General features: G+C 36.9%; 2 protein-coding genes across 5 annotated transcripts; one reads left to right on the top strand and one right to left on the bottom strand.

Annotated features, from left to right (window-relative positions):
• The first annotated feature begins 1,645 nt into the window (after positions 1–1,645).
• On the top strand, positions 1,646–7,100 carry LOC116214221. Its single transcript, XM_031549580.1, has 5 exons — positions 1,646–2,132; positions 2,912–3,105; positions 3,217–3,250; positions 5,971–6,587; positions 6,672–7,100. Exons 1-5 carry the CDS (start codon positions 1,796–1,798, stop codon positions 6,933–6,935), a joined length of 1,446 nt encoding a protein of 481 aa, XP_031405440.1. The 5' UTR covers positions 1,646–1,795; the 3' UTR covers positions 6,936–7,100.
• Positions 7,101–7,263: 163 nt separating this feature from the next.
• LOC116214220 lies at positions 7,264–13,353 on the bottom strand. 4 transcript variants are annotated; one of them, XM_031549578.1, is made up of 20 exons: positions 13,130–13,353; positions 11,940–12,180; positions 11,761–11,845; positions 11,596–11,673; positions 11,438–11,497; positions 11,225–11,329; positions 11,043–11,153; positions 10,850–10,891; positions 10,582–10,680; positions 10,332–10,477; positions 10,131–10,213; positions 9,948–10,054; positions 9,814–9,856; positions 9,411–9,502; positions 8,973–9,021; positions 8,456–8,526; positions 8,112–8,231; positions 7,911–7,996; positions 7,759–7,804; positions 7,264–7,572 (listed from the first exon to the last, which is right to left on the bottom strand). In XM_031549578.1, exons 2-20 carry the CDS (start codon positions 12,014–12,016, stop codon positions 7,537–7,539), a joined length of 1,536 nt encoding a protein of 511 aa, XP_031405438.1. In that variant the 5' UTR covers positions 12,017–12,180; positions 13,130–13,353; the 3' UTR covers positions 7,264–7,536. The 4 variants fall into 4 exon arrangements, with proteins under 4 accessions (XP_031405438.1, XP_031405439.1, XP_031405436.1 ...); XM_031549579.1 differs by having other exon boundaries at positions 10,332–10,474; XM_031549576.1 differs by having other exon boundaries at positions 10,582–10,695; positions 13,130–13,352.
• Between the last annotated feature and the right edge of the window lie 1,186 nt (positions 13,354–14,539).

Genomic DNA, 14,539 nt, shown 5'->3' with positions numbered 1-14,539 from the left:
GAAACATTGAGCTATATTCAAGACTAGGCCCGTAATGATATTACCGATTGTGAATCATTCAAATGGAATTCCTTTTTAAAACTAAGAGATGTTCTTTTTCGCATGTATAATATATGACACTAAATTAGACGTGTTAATAGAAAAAAGAACTTCCGCTTGCATACGTATCTGAAAGAATAGAATGAATAAGAAAGATAATGAATTTTGAACCGATAACAAACCAAAAAGTATAAGATAAAATAATTAGTCCACGATCAATTTGATGGGTCATAAACGTAAAGCAATTTCAAATTAAATTTATTAGTCCAAGATCAAATTAATGGGTCAGAAAATTGATATAGTTACCTTCAGTTTCACACTTACAGACCTACTACACTGGTATATTCCATGAGGTCGTCAGCAGAATTGTTTGAATGATTCTCAGATGATTCTATCGTACGCAGCTTAAGACAATAACATCAAAAATAAAGCACAGGGTTTGGAGTAATCCGTAATTTTACTTTATTAAAGGAAGATTCTTTTTAGGTCTTTTCTAAGTAGCCTGTATGAAATCATTAGAATGGACAATTAATTAATCAAAGAGTCTGTCCCAAAGTATGACTATATACCGTTTGAATTACCATATTTAATTTAACAACATTATCTGGATGTTTCTAATTGAATCAGATGAATTTCTATGGGTGAAGTTTTGAAGCAGTCAAGTTTCCTGGCAAGTTTTGGCCACACGGTTTGCTGCAAATGAAAGGAAGTCGAATCGGGGTTTGAAATTCAATCTAGACGGAAAATCCTTCATTAAGTTCAGAATAATTACAAGAACAATTGAAATTCTTAACTAAAGAGTACATATTCGTGAGGAAGGATCAAGATTTTCACACGCTTCTGCACATGCGAGCGACCTATGTGTCTATGACCATCAAGACATCCTTGCTCTATATATTGGAAGCTGTTTCTTGAATCCTTCCGCTGGCCGAGCATTGTAAGACTATGTAGTATTATAATCTATTGATCGGCTAGTCGGTCCGTAGCATCAAGTTGCGTCATTCAATTCATAAGTTATAATAGTTTATATAATTAACCCTAAAACTCTAACCTCAAGATCCATGAGGGAATGTATTAAATCACGTATCGCTGTCATCCTCTGCTAATTTCTACAACATATACAAGGCAACGTAATGATAATATTTATCAATGAAATTTCTGTTCCCTAAAACTGATCTAACCTTATGATTCTTTCTCAGCCAGGAAAGCGGAAATAATATATTCGTTATTAATATTTATCACATTTTCTAAGGAGACCTTGAGGTATTGTCAACCTAGATAGTTGAGACTATTATATTCACCGTTTACTAGAGATGTACGTGACACTCAAAATAGATTTACCGTATAACCCGGCTCCTGAATTGCGACATTTGCTTATGAATTGAAGAAACCTGATCTCCATTAATTTATCCGATAGACATTACTAAGAATAACATTATTTATGGCCTGACTTGAAGGACTTAATATTGAGCACTTCAACTTGCACATTATCCAAATATTCTTCATAGTAATTCATATTTGTAAAATCTTCACCAGGTCAATAAGTGGTTAGGTCCGGGTCTAACATAAAAATTTAATCATATAAACCTAATTAGGATTCTCCTTACTTTGGCTGCGGTGGAACTTTTCTCTTGTTTTCATGTTTCTGTACTCTTAACAATATTATCCGTCTTTATATATTTATAGGTCCATCAAGTGGACGTTTAGATTAATCCCCCCTCTCCTTAACAGCATTATAACCATTTCTTCCAAGGCCATGGCTTCTAACAGTTACGACGAGGAGGGCGAGTTCTGCAGGAGTTACCTCATCTTGAAGCCCAGAGAAGCGAGCTTCCTCGACCTCCTTCGCCTCCTCCTCTTTCCTTCAGACATCAGCGCAAGAAGAAGATCTATCCACTGCCCGACAGAGGAGGCTGAGGAAAGGGTGAAGGATTTTGACCGGAGATGGATCATTTTCATCTCCCTTGCAGTGCAGAAGCTCCTCCTCTTAATGGAGAAGCCACTGGCAGCCGCAGGTTATTTGGTCGAGACGGGACTCAACCTTCTCTCCATCAACGGTGGAGCCTCAGGGCTCCTCAATAATATTGTGAAAGGTAATTTTAAGACAGCGAACTTCGAGTAAATTGTTTGTAAAGTCATGGGATGTAGATCACTTCACCATTCCCTGGTTCAGCGGAAAGCCGTATGATAGATTTACAGAGTTGATATATATATATATACGCGCTAACGTTTCAGCGAGCTTCTTAAAAACACGAGATATTTGGGATCTGATGATTTCGGGGAGTCTATATGAATGTTCTTGGATTTATTTACCTGGAAAAGACCTTATGGTTTAGGAGTCCTCGTTATATCCAAGGTTAAGCCACATTACATGAGATTAATTAGGTGTCGTGATGGTTCCTTTATAACGTAAAAATTTTGCACAAAGACACATAAATATACCATTTATCCCTTACAGTTATAGCCGATGGATCACACAAAGAAATGTTGGCACCCACCATTTAAATTGATCTGACGGTGATAATTAAATGCATTTAATAATACAAAAAAAATTTCGAATAATCTTTGTTTGCCAAAACTTACCATTTTTTGCAGTAAAACCATATGCGATTCTCCTCTAAGAAATGCCATACTATAGCGGAAACCCCTTGTACTGAACACTCATATTCTCAATCTTAGAAAGTGTTGCAATATACGATTAATTTCATCACTTGTGATGGTAAAACATTCGCTGGATTTCCCCAGAGGATGAAAAAGTCCAATCAATTATGCCCAACAAAGTGATTAGGAGAAGAGGCGACACAAACGATGTTAGTTGAAGAATCTCGTGATTTCAGGCGATAATGATAAATTAGTTACTTCTGTTTTGCAGGAAAGGTGGTATGGCCAGATAAGGAATCAGTTTCGTTTGTATCAGCGGTGGGGCAAGTGGATAGGAGGGTCGACCTAGACCGCCATATCAGGCACAGGGGACCCAAGTACTATCGGTCCCTCGCCATGATGGCTGCTAAACTGGCGTGGGAAAATGCCGCCTTCGTCAAATCAGTCATCACTTGGCACTGGAAGGTCTTTGTCTATCGTCCCCTAACTACTTCTCACTAATCGATATTAATACTTGCACTTTCTAATGACGTTATAACTTGTGATTTTTTTTTTCCCTTCTTTTGTGCATATCAGATGGAACTCCTAGGGTACTACAACTTTTGGAACGGTAAGTCAGAACAAATACGTTCTCTTCCCTTCCCCCCTCTCCTTTATCTATAAAAACGGAGAATCCAATTAGTTTTTAATGAGTATCCAATTTATGATGAGTAATTATTAATTACATATAAATCAAATTGCTAGTTTAAACTAGCAACTATTTATTTAAAATCTGTTTTATTTTCTTTGAGCAATTTGCTTTAATATGTTGATTAATCATCTGAAATATAGTTTGTCCAAATATTCTGCTATATATATTTTTTTAATTACATTACAAGAGAATTCCATAAAACTAATTCTTCTGCTATAGTAAAGAATTTTGCAAAGCAATTAATAATCTTTGCGGTAGATGTCATGGAGAGATGCTATGCTAAACGGTGGAGTCACCTGACAACTTCATTTATACTATTATAACTTGGTTTTTAGACCCTTGCGTTCTTATAAATAATAATAATAGTAATAGTAATAATAGAAAATTGAATTTATTATTCATATATAGGATATTGCATCTAAATTATAATTGGTAACACGCATTTTGTAGCTATAAATATATAACATAAAAGGTTTCTTTTTTATTCTATAAATTGAATTTGTATTTATACAATGAGAAATTGAATTTAGTAATAATTGTTAATGTTAATATGGATTTCATAGCTATAAACACACTATGTTTTTTTTTTTACGAAAATTAATTATTTTTATTTTTGATAATTTTTTGTTTGTTATATATTCATGACATTTTTTTAAGTCCACTTTTTTGGGTGCTTGTGAGTGTTATACTCATTATAAAAATTAAATCCAAAAGCACTTATCCGAAAGAAAATTAAAAGCAAAGCTAAGGTTTTGAATTGTGATTAGACTGCATCTGCAATGTCATAAATTGTAGGGAAAATGTAACAAAAACCTAAAATTGTGGTTTAGAATTTACCAAAACACATAATTAGAATCTCATTCAATTATTGCTTTTGTGCCGTTTTCATGCATTCAAAAATTTGGTATCCCTTAGGAATGGAAATTTTGGTACAAAACCACCTAAATCTTGATATGGTGTTAGGACTTAGGCGAAAATTATTAGATGAGTGAAATATTTAAGCATAGGAAGCAATTATACGGTAGAGACTCCAAAAAAATTATCGATATTGATAGACTCATATTATCTCAACTTTTTTAACAGAAACATTGGATAAAAAATGTACGACCAATTGATGGGAAAAAAAAACATGTGAAAACTGTTTATTATTAAGATGATTCCAATATAATACTTGAAGTTTTTTTTTTAATATGATGTGATTTACTTCTTTCTCTTGAGAATAATATATGAATGTCTTATTCAATACTTTCATTTCTATTTGTTACGTGAAAATATTAACAAACTTCATTTGTCCATACTTATTTTGTGAATATATGAGCAAAATACAATTTTAGAAATAAGTAGAGCCACATTCTCAAAAGTAAATTAGGCAATTACATGCAATAATTTACCTATTAATCAGTCAACAACTGTAATTTCTTCTTTTTGTATTATTGAGCTCACGCTTCCTCATTGCATTGCTCTCGCCGAACAATAAAAAATTGCATATCATCTAAAAGTTTGAGAGAAACAATGAAATATTGGAGAATTGGAGAGTGAAAGTTACTACCACTCTAGTCAGACTTGAAACGCAAAGCCAGGAAAAAATAATTATTGTATAATCCCCATTAATTAGGGGAAAAAATAAAGAAATATTAGTGCATTTAAGTATGTCAGTTACAAAACTTCTATGTTAATATATTTGTTGTCCTTCAAATTATATTATATATTCTATTTTAAGATAATGTGGCTGGCGCTTAACTCTAGCATTAAGTTGATTTTATTAAATTTAATTTATCATTTATTTTGAGAGTCCTTAAGCGTTTTCTTTTTAATTATCATAATATCGTTAAATGAGTTAGCATTAAAGTTGCTTTTTCCCCTTATTTACCAATAAACTCTATTAATTATAGGCAGACCAACATTATACAATATGCAAACTTATATGGATTTATAAAATGGAATTTTTAAATTTTCTCCGTAGAAATTAATCTACTTTTTTTTTTGCATATGATTAATAAAAAAATATTAAATGATAAGAGTTCTTTTTCATTTAATTCATTTTAGTTACGAATAGTTTTTTTTTTTGGTTACTTCTATTATAAAGTTAGCTTCATAATTTCAATTCTTACCCTATTAATCAATGAGGCGGGAGTCAAGTTTATTTATAAAAATATATATATATATGTTATATTTTTAATTTCTTTGTCATCATACATTTATTATTAATTACTATATTTAATTTTTCTGATTCCAAATTTAATTCTATATGTATTCACAACTCTAGTCATATTTATCAAATATATATAATTTTGTTAATAATAGATGCTTTGTATTTTTATGAAATCTTTTTCTTTTCAAAAAGTGTATTTACAATTATATTTACAACAATCCCTATTTATTATTTTGTAGTCAATTATTGTGTTCGCTCGAGTAGCACACGGGTCATGAGTTTAGTATTGAATAATTTCAAAATTCTCGATTTTATTTCCATCGAATTTTAGCTTTATATATTATGGAAATCAACCAATCAACCGAAAGGATTCTTTACCGTTTCAATCCATTACTCAACAAGAATAACATGATTAACGGTTTTTGTCTCTTGTCCTAGCAACAGTATGGGCGGTTCTGATAAGTTCTACCTTCCTAATGGCGTGCAGATTCCCAGCACGAGCCGACGACAGGGGCCACTGTGTTCAGGGACAGGAACCTGATCGTAGTAGCGTTTAGGGGGACTCGCGCCTTCGTCGCGGAAGACTGGCGGACGGACGTGGACATCTCGTGGTACGAGCTCGAAGGGATTGGAAAGGCCCACAGGGGCTTCATGGAGGCCTTGGGCCTACAACAAGGAAAGGGCTGGCCCAAAGAGATCCAGCAGGGCCCAGATGGCCTGCACCAGTATGCCTATTATGAGCTAAGGAGCTTGCTTAAAGAAGCATTAAGGGCCGATACCGACGGAGAGGACATGAAGTTTATAGTGACGGGGCACAGCTTAGGCGGGGCCCTAGCAATCTTGTTCGCATCGGTCTTGGCGATACACGAGGAGGCGTGGCTGCTGGAGAGGTTGGAGGGAGTGTACGCGTTCGGGCAGCCGAGGGTGGGAGACGAGCCGTTCGGGGAGTTCATGAAGCAAAGGTTTAAGACATACAAGGTGAACTATCTGAGGTACGTGTACTCCAATGACATCGTGCCGAGGTTGCCCGCCGATGACAAGAGCCTCATGTTCAAGCACTTCAGCCCCTGCCTCTTCTTCGGCAGCTGGTTATACCGAGGCAAGGTACGCACCTCCAGCACTACTTAGCTTACCAATTTCTTCGTGTACCTACACGACTTCTACCGGCGGTCGACTTATGTCCTGCAGGTCCTGGAGGAGGAGCCGAACAAGAACTACTTCTCCCCTTTGTGGGCCATACCGAAGGTCCTAAACGCAGTCTGGGAGCTCATCAGAGGGTTCATCATACCCTACATCGAAGGGCCGACTTACACAGAGAGCTGGGTCCTGAAATTGGTCAGGTTGTTTGGGATAGCAGTCCCAGGAATCCCAGCTCATTGTCCTCAGGACTATGTTAACCTCACACGGTTGGGTCCCGTTACCTATCTAGAAGACGACTATCGCCTTGCGTAATGATTATGGTATTTATTAATCCGACATTTAGTTAAACTACAGAGGGTGAATAACTTTCATACGTTTATGTTGCAATAAATTAAGAAACTCGACACCCTTGTAAAAGCTTGTTTGGTTAAAAGCGGTTTGTACGAAATTACGCATTGAAAGGATGATACGTCATAACGAGGTATGTACAACATGTGGTTTCAGCACGTTCGCTCAGAAAACTCGAGTAACGTTCATAGAATTGTCTGTTTTCCATTCTTGGAAATTGTCAAGGGAATAGAGAACTCCGTTTTCCCAAAAAACTGCAAAATGGCTTTCTGAGAGAGATCGGGGAGGAAAATTGGGAAACAGAAAACAGAAAAAGCGAAGTGACATTCTCAACTCAATACAGTGTCTGGAGCAAAAGTCAATACTATCACTGCATCTGTAAAGAATATTGCTGAAACCAGCTACATGGTTTTTTTCTTCTTTTTTTTTTTCCTTTTATTCTCGATCGACTTCGCAAAACAAAACCTTGAGACAAAGATTAATAATTTCTCGTTCTCTATGGTCGATGAAGAATGGCTACAGTTATAGACAATGAACTACTGCTACATCTAAATGAATGGAGAACTCACGATGCTCTTCCTTTTCTCTTTTCGTCCAGAGCCTGCTCGGTCAAAATGAAACAAGAAAAAAAGAGCATTCAAAAATAATAATTAGGTTAAACCAACAAGAGGTCCTGATTTTGAGAAAAAGAAAATAAACCGTGAATCCGAGATTGCCCAACTAAATTCAAACTAGTACGATAAAGCTTGTAAATTGGCCTCAAACAGGATTCATGAGAGACATTTACCTTGCTCTGGAACATTCTCATCGTCACGACAAGGGTGTCCCGCATTCTATGCAGAGATAAAAAGAGCATAAATAAGTTGCATGACCAGATTTCTTGAACAGAGAGTTATGAAGCATCTCTTTTCATGTTACAAGTATTGAACAATGGCTTACCGAACGTCGTTTGTGCTCAAAGGACGGGAGGATCCATTAGAACATGTCAAAACGAATTGTGTTGAGAACCCACAAGGAACTTTGATCTGCAACGTCAAAAAGGCATATTAAAAACTGTATTCTTTCTTATAATATAATACCAACAGCCATAGCTACTATTAAGAATTGGGAGCCTGTGCGCAATAAATGTGAATCATATACCGAAAGCTCCTTGGAGAACTTCTCGGAAACTGCTGCTTCTCCGGTGCTGATGAGTTTTATTTCATAGCTTGATGGTTTTAGAATCAAAGTCGCGGACTCCCACGTCTCAGAAGAATCGACCTGTGGTTCCATGGACCAGTAGATATAAATCTTTGCAGTCAAGGGCAAGGAAATAATTACTTTTGCTCTGCATGTTCTGACGTAAACACTGAAGGTTGTGCATATCATGGGAAATCCAGAAAACATAATCAAGTATATGCATAAAGATGAGATATTAAGCTGATGAAAACATCATTTCTTTAATTAATGTAAAAGAACAGGCAGATTTTTAAGTGCAAACATACCAGCAATTGAACTTTGAATATGGCGTGGCCTTTGGAAATATGCTTATCGATCTCCATTTGCATTTCTGGGTCTACAAGTAATTCATCAAAATTTACTAAGTGAAACAATCCAGGGGAGACCAACTAAGGTGGTGTTTGATAATTTAAGTGCTTAAAAATTAAGCACTCAATTAGTTAAAGAAAGAATTGTATCGGAAGAAGGAATGAATGATAAGGATGAGAAAATGTTTTGTGAGGGAAAGTAAGTACCAATAAGTAAAAAAATGACTTATTTCATTAAGTTAAAATTCTTTTGCTTACTCACTAAGTGGTTCTGACTCAATGATTCAGTGGATGAGAATATTATCTTCCAATTTTTTCTCTCCTATTCATTTTTCCATGTAATTAACTTGCAACTGACTTTTAAGCACTCATTTCCTTCAGTTGTAAACAAACACAACCTAAGTATTGCAACAAGAAGCATATTGAAACCAGAGGCCACTTGACCAGATGGATCCATCTAAAAGACTTTACTTACCACATGTTATTTTTCGCCGGTCGTTAGCAAAAAGCCTTACTATTTCTCCCTGGTGACAAAAAGCGATACAGTGTGACAAGTGAATTAGTTGGAAAAGATATAAACTATCTTATAAGATTAAAATGAGCTTTATCAAAAACATGAAAACGAGAGTATTAAGTACATAGAGACTGCTAAGTGCTAAGATGGAAAAGAATTTCCTTGATCATTTGACAAGTTTTCCTTATAGGTTTCGTATACGATATTCTGCGGGGAAAACAAACTTGATGCACTAAATTATACAATAGAAACCGGATCCCCATAGACTTATAAGTACAAAGACCTATTGGAACTAACTTCCTTGCTGTAAAGACTGACGAGTAAAAGGGTTTGTACCCACATCAATTGTCTTAGCTTCAAACAATATTCCCTTCACCCCTAATAAAAAATTAAGAGTACCTGGCGGCCCTGATTATCCATCGGGATGCACTCAACCGCAATAAGTGTCTCCACATCATCAGCAGTGACAACATATTCTGGATTTGTGGCTCCTAAAGATACGTTAAAAAATACAAGAAAGAGAAGTTACAAAACCACAAACTTGACAAAAGAACTGAAAAGTTCTATTGACGAGGGACTCCTTCTGGAGCCAACCTCAGTAGCCCGAGTCCATGGATCCAATAAGCGTGAGCCTGTTCGGAAAGTTCATCATGAACTTCAGACGTATTGCACACCCCAGTCCACGCCTTCAAACATTTGACTAGGCCGCGGGCGGCACTCAGTTGGAACTATCTTGCCCATAAGTAGGTGTTGACACTCAATAGAACTAGTCAAACACAGAGGCATGTGTTCCAATGTTTACCTTCAATATACTGTGGCCTCCCATCCTGATAATGCCGGACCCACTGATTTTGCAGGAGAATGTTAGTTTTTGGACTTTGGAGTTGCGAAAACTGATCAGGTAGAAATAAATATAAGATGGAATCTAAAAATCACCTGAAACATACAAAGAGCAGTCCCCCGAACGGGATATCCGCACCCAAGAAGTTGGTTCCCTGGCGTGGCTTCACCAATAATCTGAAATCCCTCAATACCTGGACCCTCTGAATAAAAACTAAGGCAATTAGGCTAGAGCCAAATATATAAAGCAGAAGGTTGGGAAGTGGAAAATTCCATCACCTTGAGATGTAAGAGAAGCAATGTCATCGTGTACATCAGAATGCTGAGACACACTGTCCCTCCCAATGGCTTCATCTATTGGCCTACAAAGATTATTACAACTTATACATGAGACTATGCAGCAGAATCAACTGGGGTGCGGGCGAACTACGGAGAGTGAAATGCAACACATTTCACCATAAGGACGAAATATATGTCAACCTGTGAACATCAAAAGCAAACTCCATAGCATTCCCCCCACTTAGCCTTTGGTGCATCTCATCACCGGCCATCATCGATCCATCCCCCCACTTAGCTTCTTTCATATCCGATCCATCCTTATATTGATGAGAAACGCCATCTTGCTGCTATAACGAAGAGAGAGGAAAGCAATGACACATTACAAGCATATTTTTCATCATCAATTGAAAGCCTCAACTTGGAAGGAATACATAACAGCAGAGCCCTGTACCATGGATCTTAGAGGACCTTGGTAGTTCCAAATTCTCGAACCATAGTTTTCTTTAACATGCGAAGGGCTATCACGGTAATTTTCCACCACAGCTGCTGCCTGTCGAATTTTCTCCTGCATGAGAGTCAGATCAGTAACACTAGCTAATTTATTGTTAGCATCATTTAATAATTCACCCAAATTAAAGGAGGGAAAGAAAGAAAAAGATTAAAGAAGGAAATATTTTGATAAGAGCTAACAATTGTCTATCTACAAGTAGCAGGCTTACATGAGCAGTACTGATCTTCCATTGCAACTGATCATGGAGGCGCTGCATAAATTCAGACGGAAATTTAGAGAATCAATGGGAATCATGCTTATAGAAATTGCATCACGAATATACGAGATCACTGCTGTAACAGAAAGCAAGACCATTAATTCTTGATAAGCAAATGAAAATTTGTACTGCACCAAGCCAATACCTTCACATAGGCCGACACCACAGCAGCATTCATTACAGGTGGCAAAAAATCATACTGTGCCAATAAACCAAGCATGGAGGATGTGAAGAAGTATCTATCATCTTCTGCAGCCTAGAAAGGAAGTTTGATTAATTATCAGAATCTAACACGGTGATGAAGCAAAGTCACGATTCAGTAATTACCTTTAATTCATGGGCCAGCTTTAAATTCTGTTCAAGGTCACCTTTCCGACGGGCCAATTCATTCAAGGCATAAGTAGTCGCTTCATTTTGCTTCTCATCGATTGCCTGTCAGATAATGAAGTGGAAGTATAAGCAACAACCTGACCATTATCTGGAAGGACCAATTATTAAATTTGGTTCTGGAATAAATCTGAAGAAAACAAATTTACTAACCAATCTCAAATCAGCAAACTTCTTTTCCAGCGTGTATTTCTCCGTAAGCAGCTTCATTTCCTGGCATTTATTTATTAAGAAAAAAAAATTATCAATTTCACTTCCTTTCTCATGTTCCCTACAAGAATAAGCCAAAGTTTACACGTAGAGATCAGTACCTTCAAACAAGCTGCAGCCATTTGCTCGCGGAGAGTCTGGATTTCATTTTCCTGTGCTCTAGCTTGTGAATGGGGCTCCTAATTTGCAAACAAGGGAACTGGGTTAACTCTACACACAATACGAAGTAATAACATATTCTAAGAAATGGGATATAAATCAAATACCATGACTTCTCGGTCTTGTGAGTGACTGGAGCTGCCATTTCCTTTAAAAAGTTTCTGAGATGAACGTTTATCCAACGTGACTCCGCTGAAGAGACACAGTAGGTACTTGGGGTTCAGCTAACAACTAAAGATTAATAAGAGAAAGGGAATAAAAGAGTCCATCAAGCTAAGGTTTGAACCTCAAAGTATCGGAAGTTTGGCTTCCGAGAGCATCATTGTTGTTGAGGCCATGAGTGGAACTCCTACTAGCAGACATTTCACTGCTAACTCTACCGAATCACATGATATCTCCCATCCTCCATTACTAAAAATCCAATTTTGCATTTTTGAGCATCCTAGGAATCTTCCCTTCTGTGCTTTGTCTTCAGCAGGTCAACGCATTCATCTTCCCTCCAAATGTCAATTCCAGAATCCAGGATACTGCAGAGAATTTTTTGCTTTCAAAAAGTAAACGGAATGCTATAGAAAAATAATAAATCAAAAGAAAGATGAAAACCAAGTGCCCACTTCAAGATTTAAGACAATTCCAGAACAATCTGCCCTCTAATTGATTGCATGCATCAAAGTTGCAGACCGCAGCAGGGAAATCCCATTTACTAATTTAACGGATCTCACTTCCACAAACATAAAGAAGTTAACACTGATCTTCGAAACGCTTGCAACGAAGTATCAGCACATGGAGAAATGGAAAAGGTGAACATCCAATACATCTTTTGTCGCAGACAAACAAAGTGATAATAAACATTTTTTTATTCAACTTTTCACAGATGCTACCCTAGTCCCAGTGGTAGCATAAACAGCATAGTGTTAAGAAAACAATAAGAAGACCCTGCAATTTCAACCAAGTAGCATTCAGAACTCAAATAGTTCAGATCTTCAGCTCTAGTACTCGGATACAATTAAGGTCACTCGCTACACCGTCTGAGCTGATACATGGAAGTATTGCTATTGTATTTACAACTATGGCGAAAAGTTTCTAAGTAAGTGAAAAATAATCAAGACAACGGAGCTGCTTGAATAACAGGAATAGCTCCCAAAGCTATCATCTTGAAGTTTGAACCATGCCATTGGAACGTATTCCCAACTACCCAACAAACTGCACCGTTCATACAAACTCAAGACACACCGACAATGTCATCCTTTTCAGCAAATTCAAACCTCGGAAGTTATCCAGTCCTGTTCTTGGTTTTCCATCTGTTTCCCGTTCTCTCGGAGACCGAACAGCTCAAAACGAGAGACGGGTCGGGAAGGAAGAAGCCGGGAATGAAAGAGAAAGGGGAATAGGATCCGTCCAAGCTCAAACAGATCGAGCACAGATTGAGGAAGACAGCTAAAGAGGGAGGGAGAACGAGAATGGCGAATCGATTACCTGGGACAGCAGAACCGCGAAATGCCCCCGGAATCAGAGATTCCGAGAAACCCCGTCTCCGGACAAAATCAAGGAATTGGGGGGAGCGTTCGATGGACGAAGAACTAAAGAAAGAGGACACTGAGAGAGGGGAAGGGAAGGAATGATAAAGTCAGAGGCTGCTCAATTTTCTTATGGCGTGGGGCGATGTGATGATGATTGCGGTCCTTCCCTGCTGGTCTCGAGTCGTCGTCTGTTTGTTCGTTTTTATTTATTTTTATTCCTTTCTCATTTTTTGGCTGGAGCATTAATTAATTAAACTCAAATTTCTTTCTGGATAAGTTAATTAATTAAACTCAATTATCTGAAAACTTTGCCCCTAAAAAAGTGGAAAAAAGATAATACAAATAATTAGAGGAACCAATAATGAAGTCAAAATAGCGCGTGAAAATGGAGAGAATTTAAGTCCTTGTTTGTTTTTGGAGTAATTTTTTTTACTTTATTCTACTTTAACTTCAATTATCTTAATTCAACAGCACAATTATTATTTTTTATTTTTCTTCAATTTTTTTATCTTTACCATTCAATTCAATTTTCAGTACTAATTTCTCTCAACTATTCATTACTTTTTCTACAATTCAACAATACAATTATTACTCTCTCACAATTATTCATTACTTTTTCTCATAATTCAACAGTACAATCATTACTGTTTTATTTTATCCATTCACCTTATTATTAAAACCCAATTAAATATATGTATCTACACAGTTGGAATGGATTTGAGTTTAACTCAATTATATTTCCAAACAAGGCTCAAATGAGGAGAAATCAATTAGATTGCTACTATTGACGACGATTAGGGTAATAACTCTGTAAGTGGTGGTCTGAGAACGGGAATTTCAGCATATAAATTGCGACGAAAGACACATACTTTTTTTTTTCTAAAATTCTTTATCATGTAATTTATTATTATTATTATTATTATTGGCTATGTGGAAAAATAGAGCAATTTTTCCTTTTCTTTGTTTTCCTTTTGTTCTTTTGTTTCTTTCTAGAAGGGAAATGAAAGAGGACGAATGTGGCTTTGCTTTGTTTGTTATTATATTTTAATTAGAGGCGCGAGTGAGGGAAGGATGCGTTAGCAAGTCGGATTCTCTGATGAAAGCCGCCAGTGAAAGCAGCCGCAGCAGAGGGAATTTCGGCTTTCAGTCCCAAGCAGTTTCCCACTTCACTGGCCGTGGCCCCTTTGCCCTTTCTGAACGTGGAAAATAGTTTTCAGTTATTCCAAATTCCTCCCCCAAGAATTCCCGATAATTCGTCAAGAACCGAACGTATGAATCCAAACCATATTTACTCATTTCGTCAATCCGGAACTGCTCGTGCCTCTTCTAGATTACCGTCACACTGCAAACTCTTGCGCGTCGCTGT

The sequence above is a fragment of the Punica granatum genome, chromosome 7, assembly GCF_007655135.1.
Source record: "Punica granatum isolate Tunisia-2019 chromosome 7, ASM765513v2, whole genome shotgun sequence".
NCBI lineage: Eukaryota > Viridiplantae > Streptophyta > Magnoliopsida > Myrtales > Lythraceae > Punica > Punica granatum.
Note: the sequence above shows the minus strand (reverse complement) of the source record. Positions and strands in the feature narration are given on the sequence as shown.